Raw genomic sequence first — 16,868 nt, 5'->3', positions numbered from 1 at the left:
AAGTTCCCTACAAACTCAGCACATTCTTTAGCATTCATATACCTCCTCCTCTGCACAGCAAATCAGCTCAAGCCTGCAAGATTTATTTCTCCAGATAAACCACTCTGTGATTAGCTAAATGCTAACTTCCAAAGACCAACTACTCTTGAGCCCCCCATGGAAATAAACGCAATGTCAGTAGGGAAAATGCCCAACATACTTAAAGGGATGCACACTGATCACAGACTCACTGCAGTGCTGGGAGTGAAGTCAGAGGGAAGGAAGATGAGGAGGAAAAGCATTACATAGACCCCAGAGACAAGAACCAGTACAAACATATGAAGTCACAGAGAAAGTAACCTGGCAAACACGCTAACCCAGTACAGCTGTACATCAAAAGCTTGCTGCTGTCAATGTTTCATAAGCCCCCTAAAGCTGTCCCTGGTCCAGCGGTGCAAGAGCATCCCCGTCAGCTGCAGCAGGGCAGCATTACAGAGCACTGCACCACAACAGGGCTGAATTCACACCGACAAGTCTCAGTGTGTTTAACAGGATTGATTTACTCTTCTACAGGACAAGATTCTTAACAAGTCTAGTTCAGGCAGCTGGAGTCTCTGAGTGGAAGCCGCGGTCCCAGAGGGGTCAAACATCAGAAATAGATGGTGTTTTCCCAAAGCAGTGGGAGCAAGGATGCAGCATTGAAAGACTCAGCAGCTCAACAACTCTCCTGACACCTTACAGGGCATCTAACAGCACAATTTCTCTCCATGCTTATTAACCAGCAGAACCAGAGAATTCCCTGATTTTTGCATTACTCACACCAAATGATGCAACAGTGCCGCTTCAGGTATTTGGTAAGTCTGCTTACCAGTGCAGGAGCTAGAGAAGCAGTCAGAAGAAGGAATGCAAAAGAAAAAAACTGCCCTTAACTACTTGCACCAAACCAGCTGAGGTTAATAAGACACACATTCCCACTTGCTTCTGCCCATCCCAGATCAGGTCCTCCACCTGAGTCTTGTGAGAGCACACAAGACCTGTACTTCATTTCTGAGACATAAACTTTCCCCACCACTCTCACCCCATTCATCTATAAACCCAGGAGCCGGAGTGCAAGGTTTAAACCTCCCTTATGCTGTGCCACCTTGTGGATGTCTTTGCCCGACTTTTATGAGCTTCAGGTCCAGCATTTAACACCACACTCTTGAGCATGTAAACAAAATAATTCACAGTCACTGTGAGCAACAGTGAGCAGAACAATAGGAATCAGATTGCTGCGACACATCCTCTGTGCAATTCACAAACCGTTTAATCCCCAGTTGGAGTTGGGCACTGGGAAGAATTACCAGTTGAAAACAGCAGCACCAGTAGCTTTAGAAAGTTAGAGCTCAGATGCTGCAAGCTCCTCTAAATATCCAGAGAGGACCGCGCAATCACCTCTTGCTCAGGCTCGCCCCCACCACTTAAAAAAGCGGAAAAAAAAAAAAAAGGCAGAGACCAAGCAAGCCCAGCGATGGAAGGACAGATTTACTGCAGCAAAGTTTACCAGCACGAAGAGCATCCCCCCCCCTTCAGCCCCTTTATTCTTGGAGCTCTGTACCAGCAGAGAATTGTCCCCCTCCCAAGGAGACACCCTCCTCAAACAAAAGGAAAAGGTGAGGTGGAGGGTAAAATCCGAGCATCTCCAGCCCTCCTTTCCACCCCAGCCGTGCTCACCGTCCTCTTGCATCCGCTGCAGGCACAGGGCGAGGCTCTTCCTCCAGCCCGGCATCGCGGCAGAGGCAGCGCTGCCGCCCCCCGGGGCAGCAGCAGGGCTCTAGGGGCCCGGGGGGGCCGGCGGGAGCGGCGCTACCGAGCGGGGCCGGGCTCCCCGGCGCTTTATTGCCGGGCGGTGCATGCGGCGGCGGGGCCGGGCGGGGGGAGCGGCGCTACCCGCCCCCGCCTGCGCACAGCCCCGCGGGGCGCCCGCCCGCCCAGCCGCCGGTGGCGAGAGAAAGCCCAAACCGGGGGCGGGCGCTCAGAAAAAATTACATATATTCGTATATAGCTCATACATTCTCCCCTGGTGGGGTCTGCTTAGATAGCATAGCCCCCGCCTGCTGTCACGCACCGGGGTCTGGCCCATACCGGCGTTTCTGCGGGTCCCAAATCACCAGCTGACGCTGATCAAATGCATACACAGGAAAGGTATGGAAAACAAGCTATTTGTATTCTACGTTCCCTTTACAGCTTTAACCTGGCGCCTCTTCCCTTTAATGAGCAGCAGCTGCCTCACAGTCCTAACACAGGTGTGCTCATTAAGGCATGTATTTATTCTGAAGTTGGGTTCTCAGTAAATAAAGTTGCACAACAGTTGGGCAGATCTATTTCATCTTTTTCACGACCACTTGCAAGCAGTTGGAGTGCAGGGGGAGAACTGAAAAGCATCTTTGTCATCTCTTAATATTCCAGAGGTTTCAATGCTTTTATATGGACACAAAGGAGATGTTTATTGTATTTGCCAGAGTATTCATGGTTTTAATTTCCTGGGGGCAACATATCTCTGCAATGACGAGCAGCTTTTTTTTGTTCTTCATTAGGCCTTTTATTACCTGGCTGGTAGGTCTAACTCCCCATCTCTGCCTCCCTTTGTGAGAGCAGTAATATTATGTGCAACGTCTGCTATAATCTAAAATATTATGGACTGAGCTCTCCTTGGGATAGCATGAGCTAATTCCAGTTTCAGAAGGCTGGTGTCTGACAGCACCTGGATTGGACAGAGCAGCTGCAATGCCAAAGGAATGCATCCATCCTAGATACACCCACAGGGACTTCAGCTTAATTTTCAGACCAACTTTTCTGTCCCTGTGTGAATGAAAAGCAGTTGCTAAGGGACAGCAGCCTCACCCTCCGTGCTTTGTCCACAGCTCCATGTCCACACAAGCATTTGCCATTTCGGGCACTGGCAGCCAGGTTTACAGGGCAGCCAAGTGTGACATAGCGTATGCCAAGCTGGGCAGCCGGAACCTGGAAACCTCTCCACTGCCTGTTGAAAACTGAAGTGGCTCAACCAAAAGGCACTTTGGAGAGAGGCTGCTTGAAACAACCTCCTGCAACTGTGCATGTCCAGGGAGAAAAACATTTTCTGCAGAAAGGGGCTGAAAGCAGAAACCTACCGAAGTGCTTTATTTTGGAGGAGTCTGAAGGCATGAGGATCCTAAATGAGGTACTTGAGTTAAATACCTATGGTTGAATTAGCTTTTTTTTTTATTCCCCACTCACAAGTTCTTGAAGAGCAATGTGAGTGCTGGGCTGGAGAGGATCTGTTTTGAAGTTACTCTGAGTAGCGTGTTTTCCCAGTGAGTTTGGCTGGGATAATCACAAACCCATGAGAATAGCCCTCTTCATTTAAACCTGAGTATTTGCAACAACTGCAGAAGACAGACAGTACCTGCAATAAGAACTATATGAGAGGATCCCATCAAGGCAGAGCAGCACCGTACAGGCTGAGTCCCTTACATATTTCTAACCAGGGAGTTACCCATGAGTTTAAAGGACAGTGATTGGGGAGATGGCACCTGAAGACTTATTGTAGCCAGCTGGAGGAATCACTTCTAAGAAAGATTTCCTGAGGACTGTTGGTGCTACAGCCCAGACCCTGTGATCCCCCACTAGCAGCACAGAAACAAGTCACTCTAAATATGGCACATTTCCACAGCTTGCTCCTCAGCGGAAAACACAGCCCTCCACAATTTCATTGCAAACGTACCTAGTACCTTTGGGACCAGCAACAAATCGCAACTCTCTAGCTGGACTGGATCAGGACATGTCACGCCAACTTCTAGGAAGTTTTTGATATTCAGCAAATATTCTAGCTGACAGCAAAACTCAGAGGCTTAAAAGGACTAATCTGAAGCCAGCATACATCCTGGTGGAAGGAGATGATGCTTGTTCAATAGTTAAAACCCAGCACATGGAGACAAGCACTGTTGAGTTATGACTGACTCAACCACCCACACAGGCAAATCACCTGCCCTTTCTGTGCCTTAGGTTCCTCAGCTGTAATTTATAATCGCTTGATGATATTCAGATTCTTGGTATTAGAAAAGGATTCCCAGAAAAGTGATCATTATTGATCTAAAATTGCTCTCAGGAAAAGTAATAAGAGTCCGAGGAAAACATGACATAGGAAGGGTCTTTTAAAAGTAAGGTCAAATCTATACTTTTTGTACCTAGAAGCTCATCTTGTTTTGCCATTCGCACTGGCTGATCTCATAAAAGACTCTCTCCTTTAAATCTCCTTAGACCATCATGGCTACAATGGTACTACTTTTAAAGGACACTGGTGCCACAGAAATAATTAAACATGAAAATAGCAAGCACATTACTAGCTGAAAATGTAGCTGAGGGCTTTTAACAGTTGAATTTGACACATACATTATTGTAGAAAGAGCCAAAGCTGGTGTGGTGAGATTTTCTCAGGCACTGCACGTTACCCTAACTTCAGTACTCAAATGGGAAATTGTGTTATAGAAAACAAAACATAGCTAAAAATACTGGTAGGGAATTCATAAAGAGAATCAATAAGACAGATGCTACAGTATATCTTTGGAGGAGAGTCACGTAGGGTTATTTCAAGCAGCAGAAAGTCCACAGGAAACCTCCGAAGTGAATATCCATGTCCCTGAGCAATGTCTCATTAGTCTGCATGACTGAAATGTCCAGCTGTAGGATTTTAGGCACCACAGTGATGTGGATACTGCCATAACTTCAGAAAGTACTGCTGTCCTCCAACCCAGCTGTACCATCCTGCAGAAATGGTTGTCAAACCAAATTTGTGAGGCAGAGATTCCTCTTTGGCCACATACCCTGGGACAGGGCAATACTTTTCAATCAACCGGTGACTTAACTGTTCCCTGTGCATTGAGTGTTTGACTACGTGGTCATCCTTGCCCCACTGAGGAACACACACAGAGTACAGCGTGACTGAAGTCCCAGCACCTTGTAAGTTGTGCAAAAGGTAAGGTCTCTGCCCTGCAGCATCTGCAGCCTAAATGGGCAACGTGGCTCAGAACAAAAATGGATAACGGTAGGTCTTGACTTACAGGTTTGCTCTTAACATGTTTGTAGGGAACAGTCTCTATAACCTTAGGTAGCTTCAAGCTCTGCATCTCCCTCCCATAGGAAGGAGGGAGTTGGGTTACTGTGCTTTAAATACCACTACAGCTGTAAGAAGAAAAGATGAAAGCACCAAGGCTCCCAAGTACAAATACCATTTTTCTGCAAGGGTTAGGGAAGGTCCAGGATTTTTAGCTTCCATTTTTCCCTTGATCTGTATGCCTCCAGACATGTCTAGCAAATTCTCCTGTCATGTGCTCCCTCACCTTGAAGGTCACTCACTTCAGCCCACAATAAGTTGGCTCCTTGAAACCAGGAAAGTTAGTGAAATGAGACAAACTTCATTTCATTTTCAGTCCCAAACCAAGTGGTTTAAGAGTTCCCCTTTTGCCATTTCTGAGTCAGTGAGGATCTGGCACTTGGGAGACCCTTAGGAGTGGTGTTCTGCCCTCTGACCATTCTGAGCAGCTTGAGTGAAGATGTACTACTAGTGGGGGGGGGTGCCCCCCCAAGGCCACACTGTTTCAACAGTGATCTGGAGGCATCAGAAAACCCTTTGGGGAAACAGAGAGGACTGTGGGCTTTCCCCTCCTATATTGACCTCCTGCTACTGCCTGGCAGCATTCAAGATCAAGAGAGAAATTACTTTGACCTATGTAATCCTGCACAAAGGAAATCTATTTAGGTATCTAGAATAACCTTTTCCTTTCTCTCTCCCCATCCTGGACTTAGCTAAGTAAAAGATAAATTTTCTTTTTCTACCAAGGCTGGGCTACTCTGCTCAGTGTTGAAGCAGGGCGCCCTGTATCCTTACAACTGTACGTGGGGCAGGCAGGAGACCATGGGCAACCTATTTGTGTCCCACCATGACATGTAACTAGCACAGGGCTGCTTTAACAAAGAACCGGTCTCTACTTTCACCTGCCAGGCACGTGGAATGGGACTGGGGATACAAGACATAAATCTCAGTCACAACACAGTGTCAGGATGAGTTTGTTTCACTTACGACTGCTACACTCTTACCTGTATGCAGCAGTGTGTCCCATAACCCACAGACAGCAGTGAACAGCATTGAGATCATGGAATTTAAAAATAATCCTGTTATGGTAGAAGGGCAGTTTTAATATGGATTACGTTCATTTTGCTACCACCACCAGAGGATGATTAATAGCAAGGTTACTTACTAACCCAACAAGGTTCTGTTTTGTCTTAAACACAAGCAGTGCAAATAGTTTACTCATTTTGTTGCCTGCTTCTTGTTAGGAACTTCAGGGCATACATGCAAACTATGGACTTCTGCAGAAGCGCTCATGTCCAGCTAGGTTTTAAAGGCTGAAAACATTCTGTCATTCTGCCTCTTCTGGGTGAAACTTATCTCTCTGAAAGGCTGGATACCTTTTAGACAGATACAGAGAACGTCTTTGGATTTCATTGAGACAAGTATACACCCCATTTACAAGCACCATGAGGATACGGTCACCACTGTGGTCTGTTCCTGCTGGAAGGGAGCTCAAGTGCTCCTTGTTTCTTTCCTGAAGACACGCTTGGAGCCAGCTCTGAAGCTGGTTCCTCACCTTCTTCCTTGGAAATTACAGCATACAGCATTACAAAGGGGCTCAGACCAGTCCCCCATCTCCTTCCAAAGTCATCTTCGTTCTGCAAGAGCCTTGCAAAGTAAGTGTGCAACGAGCTCTGAGTGCTGAAGCAGTGAGGCTGCCTGCCAGCCAGCAAACCCAGCGGTTTGAGGTATCTCTGCTTGGCTCCCCTCCTCGTGCAACACCACTGTCAGCGGGTCTCTTCTCCTGGGCACAAGGCCCGTCTTTGCTGACCTAACTGCTGGGCTGATGCTTGTGCCAAAGCTTTGGCTTTGTTTCCTTTGAGGGTTCTTAACTTTTAGATGCTGTTTAGAGCAAGTGGCAAACATAAGACAGCTTTTCTGCCAAGATCACTAGCCTGGATGTCCACTTTGTGTCCCCAAACAAACATAATCTCATCACTTACTGCCAATGCCCCAGCACAGAGATTCTCCACGTTTACCTCCCACTGACCCAGCAATGTGCAAGATGGTGCTGGGAGGACTACACAGCATAGCAAGACAAAGCCAGAGGAGCTTTGCATCTTCCTCACTGCTTGCCCAAAAACATCAGTGTTTAAGCAAGACTCAGAGGTCTGTGCCTCTTCCCCTGCTAGCAGGGGGGTTTAGGGCTGTGCAGTGCCCAGAGCTCCACTGCAGCTGCTGCTTATTGATTTCCAGGCTACTAAGGCAGGTTTCAGAAATTCAATACACTGAAGTAACCATGTATGTTACATGTTACTGTGTGAACCCTCCAAATCCAAGAATTAGGCACAGAGCCTGAAGGGCTAGCAGCTGATACAGTTGCTTAATACTGTTAATATTTGCTTATAACTGTACAACATAAGAGACAACGCCATTTGGTCCCATCCTGTGTGAAAGCCTCTTCAGAATGGCCAGTGGACAGCTCTGTGTGGGTTTCTGTGAAGATGCTGTGTGATCTGGACTGCTATTTTGGAAGACAGGAGAATTTATAAACAAGCCTGAACTTAGTCACAGCAATGCAAGAGCCACTTTTCTAACTTGTGATTGAAGATGCTGTTGCTGGAAGCATGTTCTTTCCCTTTCAAAACTGCTTTCAGGACTCCCTCCTTCCCTTTTTCGCTTCTTTTAATTTCTTCCTCACACCATCTTTCTTTCCCCTTAGACACACACACAGCATCACTAATAAAATGTCACCCCCTTGCACCATGTCCAAGTGTTCACCTTCATGGAGTCTCATAATCCTCTCAAGGAAGAACAGTGCATATCACCACTTACCCACAGTAAAGATCCCCGAACCATCCCACTGCTATATAAAGGTTTTCACTCCAGGCAGATTTGCCTCTGGGTACACGAGGTTTTGTCTCTGCTTCTCATTGCAGAGGTGCCTCAGGGAAGTTTAACAAATCACTTAAGTGAAAGGATTATCAGGTACAGAATAGTCAGCTCTGTGCCACCAAGAACCCCAGGTATCAGACAGATCTCAGCCTGGGAATGTTTCCAGTTAGGAAGTTAGGACATGCTTTACATTTTGCTTTGATTTCCTGATTGATAAACTTTTCTACATGGGGAAGGATCTCTAAGCTGTCCCCATCCTCTCAAACTGCATCTTTCTTTGTTACCGGCTGTGTAAATAAAAAAAGTTGCTCACCTGGGATTTGTCATTTCTCCCAGTGTCATGGTTTAACGCCAGCCAGCATCTAGGACCACACAGCTGCTTGCTCACTCTCCCTTTCCTCCCCCCCGTAGGGTAGGTAGAAGAGAGAGAAAAGGGGGGGGGGGGGGGGGAACTCATGGGTTGAGATAAAGACAGTTTAATAGAACAGTAACAGAAGAGGAAAGTAATAATGATAGTAATAGTGGTAAAAGAATATACAAAATAAAGTGATGCAACACAAGTTACTCTCACCACCCAATGATCAGTTGCCCAGCCTGTCCTGAGCAGTGGTCCACTGAAAACCACTCGGGACTACTGCACTTGATAGTAAGCAGAGAAACAGTATCCGTCCGACCCTCAGTAAGGAACATCAGCATTTGCATCTCATGAAGACTACTTTCTATATTGCCACTAGATAAAATTCAATGTTTTTCTTTTTTGCTGGTTGGTGAACAGAAGCAGTTCAAGAAATGAGCAAGGTGCAGAAAGCAACACTATGGCTCTGTCAACATATGTTAAAAGTCATTATCATGACTGTCTTGCTTCCTCGTCCTTCTCATTGTGACCCAGCTCCAGCTGTCAGTAACACATTAATGACTACAGTCTATTTCAGATCAGAGAAGGAGGAAAGACAGTTGCAAATCACTGATACTGACTGTTGGTCTTAATAGAAATGCTCTGTATTTTTGCATGTACATTCAAAGGGGATGGGAAAAGACAGTAATTGCCATTTCATTGTTCTGATCTCTCCCAAACTAGCTGGTAAGGAAACAAGTACCATGGGCAAGAGTTAAAAACTGTAAGCCCCCTTCGCTTCTCTGTAGAGTAGTCTCCTTCCTGTAGTGTTTCATAAAATACTGGAATTTACATTTTGTACAGCTTCTTGGTATAGCTGAGGAGTTGCTTGGCGCTCATCAAGGCTTTAATAAAGCAATCATTGGACTTTTGCCTGATGTAGTTATTCATTTTGAAATATTATTCAAGTTCTCATTCCACTTGTCTATATTTGACTAATGGCAGCAGTGCCACACACACTTCCAAGTTCTCTTTATGTACAGAGACTCAATATTTCTTTTCTCAATTATTTCTAAAATAACATCTATAATCACTCTAAGCTTTCCTTTGTGATACATATAGCAACACTTCAGTGCCTTCTGGGCTTCTATTTTAAGTAAGCTTTGTATCAAGAAGCCTGTCCTGGGGGCTGGATTCCTGCTCAACAACAGGACAGGGATCACTCAAGCAAAAGAAATGTGGATTTCGTTAGGGTGTGTGTCTTGGTGCCCCTGCAAAGCTAACAGCCCTTTTGGAGAATTCCTTACATTAGTCTTATCCATAGCAAAGCCATTGTCAGCTGTGAGTTTGAAAGGGTGGCAGTTGCTATGCTCATGCTACTCGCTTGCTCATACAAGCACTTGTCCAACTCTTACTTCAGGGAGCTGGCCAAAGCAGAAGTCAAAACTTGAGTCTCACAAACCCATGCAGAATTTGAAGTGGCAGCCTGAAATCCAGGGTCAGCTCTTCTTGCAGTTCTGGCTTCTTCACTTGTCTTATTTCTCACCTAACTTCACATGTACAAGACTGGGGCAATGGGAAGAAGAAACCAATTTACTCCTCAAATGCTGGAGAGATGACAGGGAACTGCAGGGAGAGATGCTCATTTATGTAAGGCAACCTCTGCTAAGTGCTCACGCTACTGCTGAGATATGAACTACGTGGCTGTAATAACAGTCTCGTACTGCCATCTACCGCGTTGAGATCCCGTTACTAGCATGAGTGACTCACCTCTGTGACATTGCTGCAGAGGGAAGCTGGGAGCCATCAACAGCTGTCCCTTTCTTCCTTAGATGCTGCTGTCTCTTTTCCTGGGCAAGATTTTGCTAGACAGCCTCTCGAGCATCTCTTCAAACATGCATGATGCTCAACTACTTTGTCCAGAAAGACAACTTACCTCCCCCACTTCATGGTTTGGGGGTAATGGATGGGATGATGGATAGTGAAAGAACACTTTATTGCAGGTAAATCTAACTGTTGAAAATAGAGAGGAACTCAAACTAGAACGGATTGAGTCTTTGAGTTACAGGGACGGAGGAGGAGAGGGGAAGTCCCTTGATTCTAAAGCATCTAACAGCAGCTTTTCACTTCCAGAATATCAGAGAAGGAATGTATAGTTTTGTTCTCTTAATAAATTGATCATAACTGCCATTTAGCCATCTACATAGGCATATGGTAGATGACTGCTAGGTAACCAATGCCCATACAGTAGAGAAATTCCATATGCAATTATGCTGATTTAAATCTCTCCAGGTGCATCAAGGTAAAAAAGATCATATGCCAGACATATGTCCTGCCCAAATATGCAGATTTAATCATTCGTATGCATCAGAAAATCACACATGGAGACACAATTTGCTCAATTATGCCAGCCCATCTTCTGCTTAGCATCAAGAACTAGACCCTCCATAAACAGAAAGGGTGCAGAAGGGATGTCTTCCTGTCTGCATCTCAAAGTGCAATTTAAGGATCATTGATAACAAACAGAACAACATTATTATTTTTTTTATATATATACACACACTTTTTTTTTTAAAACAGACATATTCTTTGGCATTTCCAGCCTGAAAAGACAAATGAGAAACCTCAGGCTAGCTTTTTGTGCTTCTGAGGAAAAGAAAACATGCTGCTTTGTATGGAACTGAAATCCCACTCAGTTCACACTTTAATGACACCATTCAATATATGTTTAAAAAGCACCAACAGCAATTCAACAATATTGTGCTAGGACTAGTAAATATAAATTATCCCCCCTCCTCCAAAGTAGCAATGTGCCACAGGACCCAGATTCCTGCCACCATGTCAGAAAACCTGAATTTGCTGCCATGAGCCTGCTGGTTTAAAATAATTCAGCTCAAACAGTGGGACATAAACAGAAGCATTTCACAAGCAGTGAAGGTGATATAAATACAGCTCACATCATCACCCTGACACTAAATGAACGTAAATAACAGGGTTTAAACTCAAAGCTAGAAAGTAGCCTCTTTGGAAAGTTACAGCTGCAATAAGCATGTTTCTATCTACCTGACACAATCAATAGCCCAGTGTTTTCTTTAAAAGAAGAAAAACAGAGCACGAAGCAAGTACGTAAGCTTTAAAGTTGCTGGCTGTTATGCTCTGGTAGATGCCTTTTGACAGATACAACTTTACCACTGTAAAAGCTGTATTTGCTAGGCCAGGTTCAGATTAAAGACAGGGCTGTAAGCAAAGCAGGCATGCATTCACTAACAACATCCTCATGGAGATCTGGACCAGTATTTTGGAAGAGGAACAGATTTCAAGTTTAAAATATGCTTTCTAATGAGAAAGATACATTGTGCTTTTGTTCCTTTAAATAAAAAGCCACAAGTTTTGGGATAGATCCTGCTGCTTCAGCAATTTCAATGAGTAGAAAAAGGGGCCCAACCCCTTCTCATTAGCATCCTCTAGATTATAGTCTCCCCCTCCACTGTCGTATTCCCCTCTTGCCTTACCTCTGTCTTGCATTCTCTGCAGACAAAAAACAAGGCTCTTCCTCCAGCCCGGCATCCCAGACTTAGAGACAAAGAAATACAAGCCTGTAGTGTCTTGAAGGAGTTTGCAGATGTGTGGCTGGAATACAAAACCCAGCTTCTTTATAGGGCTACACCTTGATGGAGAGGCAAGTCCATCCGTGCTTGAAACTCTGCTTTATGTGAAAGCCTGATTGTGAACCATCCAGGCTGCATTTTGCTGCAGGGATGGAGCAACTTCACATGTCCACAGCGAAAGAAACAGATGGTGAGAGAAGGATGGACAGATGAATGGGTAAATCTCAAGGAGCTGAGCAATTCCTTAAAGGGCATGTTTGTCTTTTATGCCAGCCACACAGTAACCACAGACAACAATACGTTCACAACACAATGTAGTCCAACAGCTTGGGGTTCATCATTCTGTTCAGAGAATGAAAATATCCACAGCTGCCCCCCAATGTAATTGATAAGCCAGTTTTTTTTGGAACTTGCTCACTTCTTACATCCCCAGTTTAGAAAATGTATGTGTTTACATCCCCTAGTACAGGAAAATAGCGAGAAACCTATTCAGCTTCTGAACTGGTACTCAATTTTTCCTTATGCCTGTCAGACTTAAGAACATGCACACATACGCCCGAAATGAGGAAGGGCCATTATGCCCATTTTCATCAAGGCTTGCTGAAATGCATACTAAAAAAATCATGGCTATCAATAACAGTTTTCTAAGCTAATTCCAGTTGCAATAGCTATGTCCCTCCTACAGATTCTGTTGTAAGATTGCATTAAGCCTATTTCTGATCTAAGTTGTTGGACGATCTTAGGGAATCCCTATTTTCTAGCTGTATTTGAGAGGAACTACAGTTTCCACACAAATAACACGTAACAGTGCTCTCTCTCTCATAACACACACAAAGAGAGAGGAGAGGACAATATTGTTGACACAAGACATGGTTTCAAGTGCATTATAAAACTGTACATAAAATACAGGTTTCTATAGAACAGGACCCAGCTACTTTAGATGTCATTTCAATTTAATGTTAAGTCACCATCAGATTTCTCTCTGTGCCCATTGTGTAGTTTGCAGGCAAAAATAAGCTATCACAGAAGCAGCCTGGCATTGCAGCTTGTGACCCAAGAGGGAAAAAAAAAAAAAGGAGAGCCACAAGAGTGCCAGAAGAAGGCTACAAACACTATTATTATGCACCACTTCTGCTTTTAACTTTCTGCCTAGGATCATGCAAAATAAGTATTTATCAAAGAAATACAATTTTTTTCTCCTAACTTGCACACCTGCTAATTACACGCCCAAACGATTTTAACTTTTTGTTTTCCTGCAAAAAAAAATATCCATAGTGTCCATGAAGACTTTTGACCAAAGGGGCTTGGGGGGTTTGTTTTGCTGCAGCAATTCAATGTTTCTGTAAAATGCAACGCTAAAATACAAAAACCTAGGGTGTGCTTCAGTTGTCTTTAGGAAAATATACAGAAGGAAGTAAAAAAAGATATGCTGGGAAGAGATGCTTTATCTTGGGAAGAGATGTAATCTTTGCTATGAAGGAAAGAAACACTTCTGGATATCTCCTGTTACAAGAATTAGTTAGCAATCAATTTTGCTTGTGGCCTCATACACACTAAGTCTTTAACAAATTCAACAAACTCATATTCTAGCCAACCAAGAATATGCAAACTATGGAAGGCAAAAAAAAAATTTTGCCCTGTTTTAAAAATGTGTATGTTGACATAGCACAAATTCCCTCATATGATAACTTCTGAAATGAAGAGCCTGAAAAAAAAAAAAAAGAAAGAAAAAAGAAAGCCAGAAGGAATTTCTCCATCCCTCAGAGAAACATGGATAAGTTGCTTTATGTTGAGTGGCTATGAAAGTGTGTGAGGACACAGTGCACTAGCACTAAGGCTTATCTCACAAAATGTCCAGCTGTTATTTGCCCACAGTTTTATTTCATTTTAAAGCCAAGATGTAGAAAGTAAGATAGAACATCAAAGCCTTAGGGTAGGATGAAACCTTAGTGTCTGTGATAAGAGAATCAGTCTCAGAACACCAAATCCCCCAAACATCAATATAATTTGGTTTTGGGCTCCTTTAAGTATAGCTTTGGTTGCAGTGTGTAGGAGAAGTCCACACCAAAGCTTAGCAACTGATTAATTTCAAGTTTGTGCAGCATCTCTCACCAATCTTACAAGATGCTAAAACACCACCGTTTCATACAAAATCCCCTTAGAACAATTCACTGCGATCCCCCATCTTCCTCAAAAATAATAAACAAGCTTTTTGTGTTGATGCAGCTTTGTGGAAGTAAACACAATTAGGCCTCATGCTAAAATGAGCAGCATACTAATGAGAAGTGTTGAATCAATTACTCCCCAGGAATTCAGGGCTATCAGCAGTCTGAGATCAGACATGGTAGTTTATATAGCTTTCACAGATTCCTGATAAGAAATAAGCATAGCACAGCCACACTGAGTCTGTACTATACACACAAAGACAGATTTCCCCCCCACTTCCTCACCTCATTTCTTTAAGTTAAGCTGATTTTGCTTCACAACTTGGAAATGTTCTTATTTCAGCTCCCCCTCCCTCACTGGCATTTTATGAATGCCTGTGGGCTGGATTGAAAAAAAAAAGCCCAGAACAGCCTTCCACAGGTTAGAGTCGACGCAGAGCCTTTTTGAGGGAACCGTATGTGTGAAAGCTTGTCATTTCTTAAATTGTAAATACAAGACTACTGAACTGATGTTTACAAAGTGCTCTGAAAGCCATCTGCCTGGATGCGCACTCGAGTGCCGAATCCCGCACCGGGGAGAGCACGACAGCACACACAGCAACGCTGCAACTCCGGCGATCGTGGTGCTCCCCTCTGTCCAGGTCTGCTTTTGTCACTGCCTGCTGGTCCTGCTGATGTTAACTGAGAGATAACACGAGTTAAAGGTTATCTCATAGCACCAGACCAGTTATATACAACATCAGTGACACTGATTGACTCATTCCCAATTCAGGCATGTGTAGCCGGGTCTTTGCTGCCCACAAAATAAACTACTGTTTCTTACAAGCGCAGAAGTGCCAGCTCTGCGATCCTCGCTCACAGCAACAACAGGAACTAGCTTGCAATTTCTAAGATTAATTCCTTTTTCTGCATCCTGCCATGTAACTACTCAGTAGCACCGCTTTTCCTTTCAACCCTGCTCACGCATCTCAACCTCAAGCAGAAAGGAAGATTTTAAGAGAGGTGCTGACACCTCCAGGGCCTTGTTCCATCTTCACATATCCCCTAAGACTACCCAAGCAACACCTGATACATAGATGGCTGCTGAGACGACACTGAGCCATTTTATGCAATACCCAAACCAGAAAGAGTGCTGTTTCAGCATAGTGCAAACAGGTAAATATAAAACCAGACAGCGCAGGAAGAAGAAAGCAAATAAAAATATTTTAAAAAATCAGGTTTGTAAATGTTGTAAAGGAGAACATGCTTCCAACATTACATGACAGGGTCAATTTGCTTGTAAAGAAGAAAAATGCTGCTAGGAATTGAAATTACAATGGTGTGGCAAGCAGTTTGCTAAGAGATATGGGCAGGTCATAGGGGAAATATACAGCAAGGACAGAATGCAGTAAGGAGCTGCCAAGCAGCCTTACAGGGGCTTAGGCAGTGCCATGGAATAAGGAACCCTGCAAGCAAAGGTCTGGTTTCAGGCATCAAGGGGAGAGATGACAGACAGGTGAAAAAGTGGCTTCCAGAGTAGTAGCCTGAATAGATTCAGCATTCGTATCATTTTTCTTTTCAGTCAGAAAACAGAAAGCAGTACTGAAGTACCTCTACAGCTGTGTAGTGTTACATTTCTAAAACCGGTCATGTATCATTCCTATCCCAGAGCTTCAGACATGAAGCTTATCCAATGGCCATTATATTTTACAGGCCAAGTTTTCAAGAGCCCGAGATTTCTTGATCTGTTTTTGCACCTGCAGTTACAAGGAGTTATATAGGACCAAGTCTGACTATCAGCTCTTCAGGAACACTTCATGTTATGAGAATCTCAAGGTAAAAATACTCCTAAGCTCCTGCAAGTGCTCAATGCTTACTGCACTAGAAACCCTGAAGGGCGAGCAAGTGAGTCCTATTGCTGTGGTGTAGAACGTGAGCAATGTGGAGAAGAATTAGTGCACTTCAGGGGGGAAACTTGCCCTCACATAGACACTGCCTCCCAAAAAAAGATGGGAATTATTAATTCAGAATCAACCCTGGGCTGCATTTGAGCTGGTTTCTCAGTGTTGTCACTAGGTGAGGTTTGAACAGGCAACAACACATGATTTGTTGAAATGAGATTTAATTAGAACAGCACAGATGTTTTCACTCCTTTGTCCTATTTTTCAGTAATGCTCATTTCTCTTCTTTCACTGCAGATTAAAATAGTAAATCTTATGGCTCTAGTATGACCTCCACTTTTCTGTATCTGTTGTCTTCCCACCATTTTCCCTTCTCCCTTTAATAAGCCAAAAGCAAGTCAGCTTCACTAAGGTCACAAATTGCTCTTTCAGAATTGTACACTTCATAAGCCCTGGAATACAGGTGTAGCTTACTTAGCAACTGAGTATCTCTCTCACATTCCCAATTCTGTGTCCATAAACTCTTTAAATACCAGCCTGACCCAGCTTCTCAAACACAAAAGCCACACATTTCAAAAATCAAAAGAACTCTATCTGACGCCTCTATCAGCTGTCACATTGCCAAGCAACAACATCGGAGCACCTTATATTTTTCCACTTTAATAAAGACAAGTGAAAGGCAGCTTCCTCTTGCAAATCCAGATAATTATGATCTTCAGAATCACTGTGAATTTGAATTATGATAAAGGATGCAATGAGCTACCCTGTATAAGTAAAACACTGAGCCTCGCTCCCCAAGATCCACCTGCGCTCTTCTGTGAGGTATGGGAATGGTACATAAGAGGTTAAAAACGCTTATCTTTTATGTGAACCTTGTGGGTGGTGATCCACAAAGTCAAAGTGGAAGAGAGAAGC

The 16,868-nt window shown here is 43.9% G+C and overlaps 1 protein-coding gene across 1 annotated transcript in view; it reads right to left on the bottom strand.

Moving 5' to 3' along the window:
- The window catches only part of GRIP2 (glutamate receptor interacting protein 2), a 297,087-nt gene extending 295,340 nt beyond the window's left edge, over positions 1-1,747 (bottom strand). The window contains exon 1 of the mRNA XM_074151381.1: positions 1,693-1,747. Coding sequence (XP_074007482.1) covers positions 1,693-1,747 — 55 coding nt within the window. The remainder of the gene's footprint in view (positions 1-1,692) is intronic.
- Positions 1,748-16,868: the final 15,121 nt, after the last annotated feature.

Source organism: Numenius arquata, chromosome 8 (genome assembly GCF_964106895.1).
Source record: "Numenius arquata chromosome 8, bNumArq3.hap1.1, whole genome shotgun sequence".
Lineage (NCBI taxonomy): Eukaryota > Metazoa > Chordata > Aves > Charadriiformes > Scolopacidae > Numenius > Numenius arquata.
Note: the sequence above shows the minus strand (reverse complement) of the source record. Positions and strands in the feature narration are given on the sequence as shown.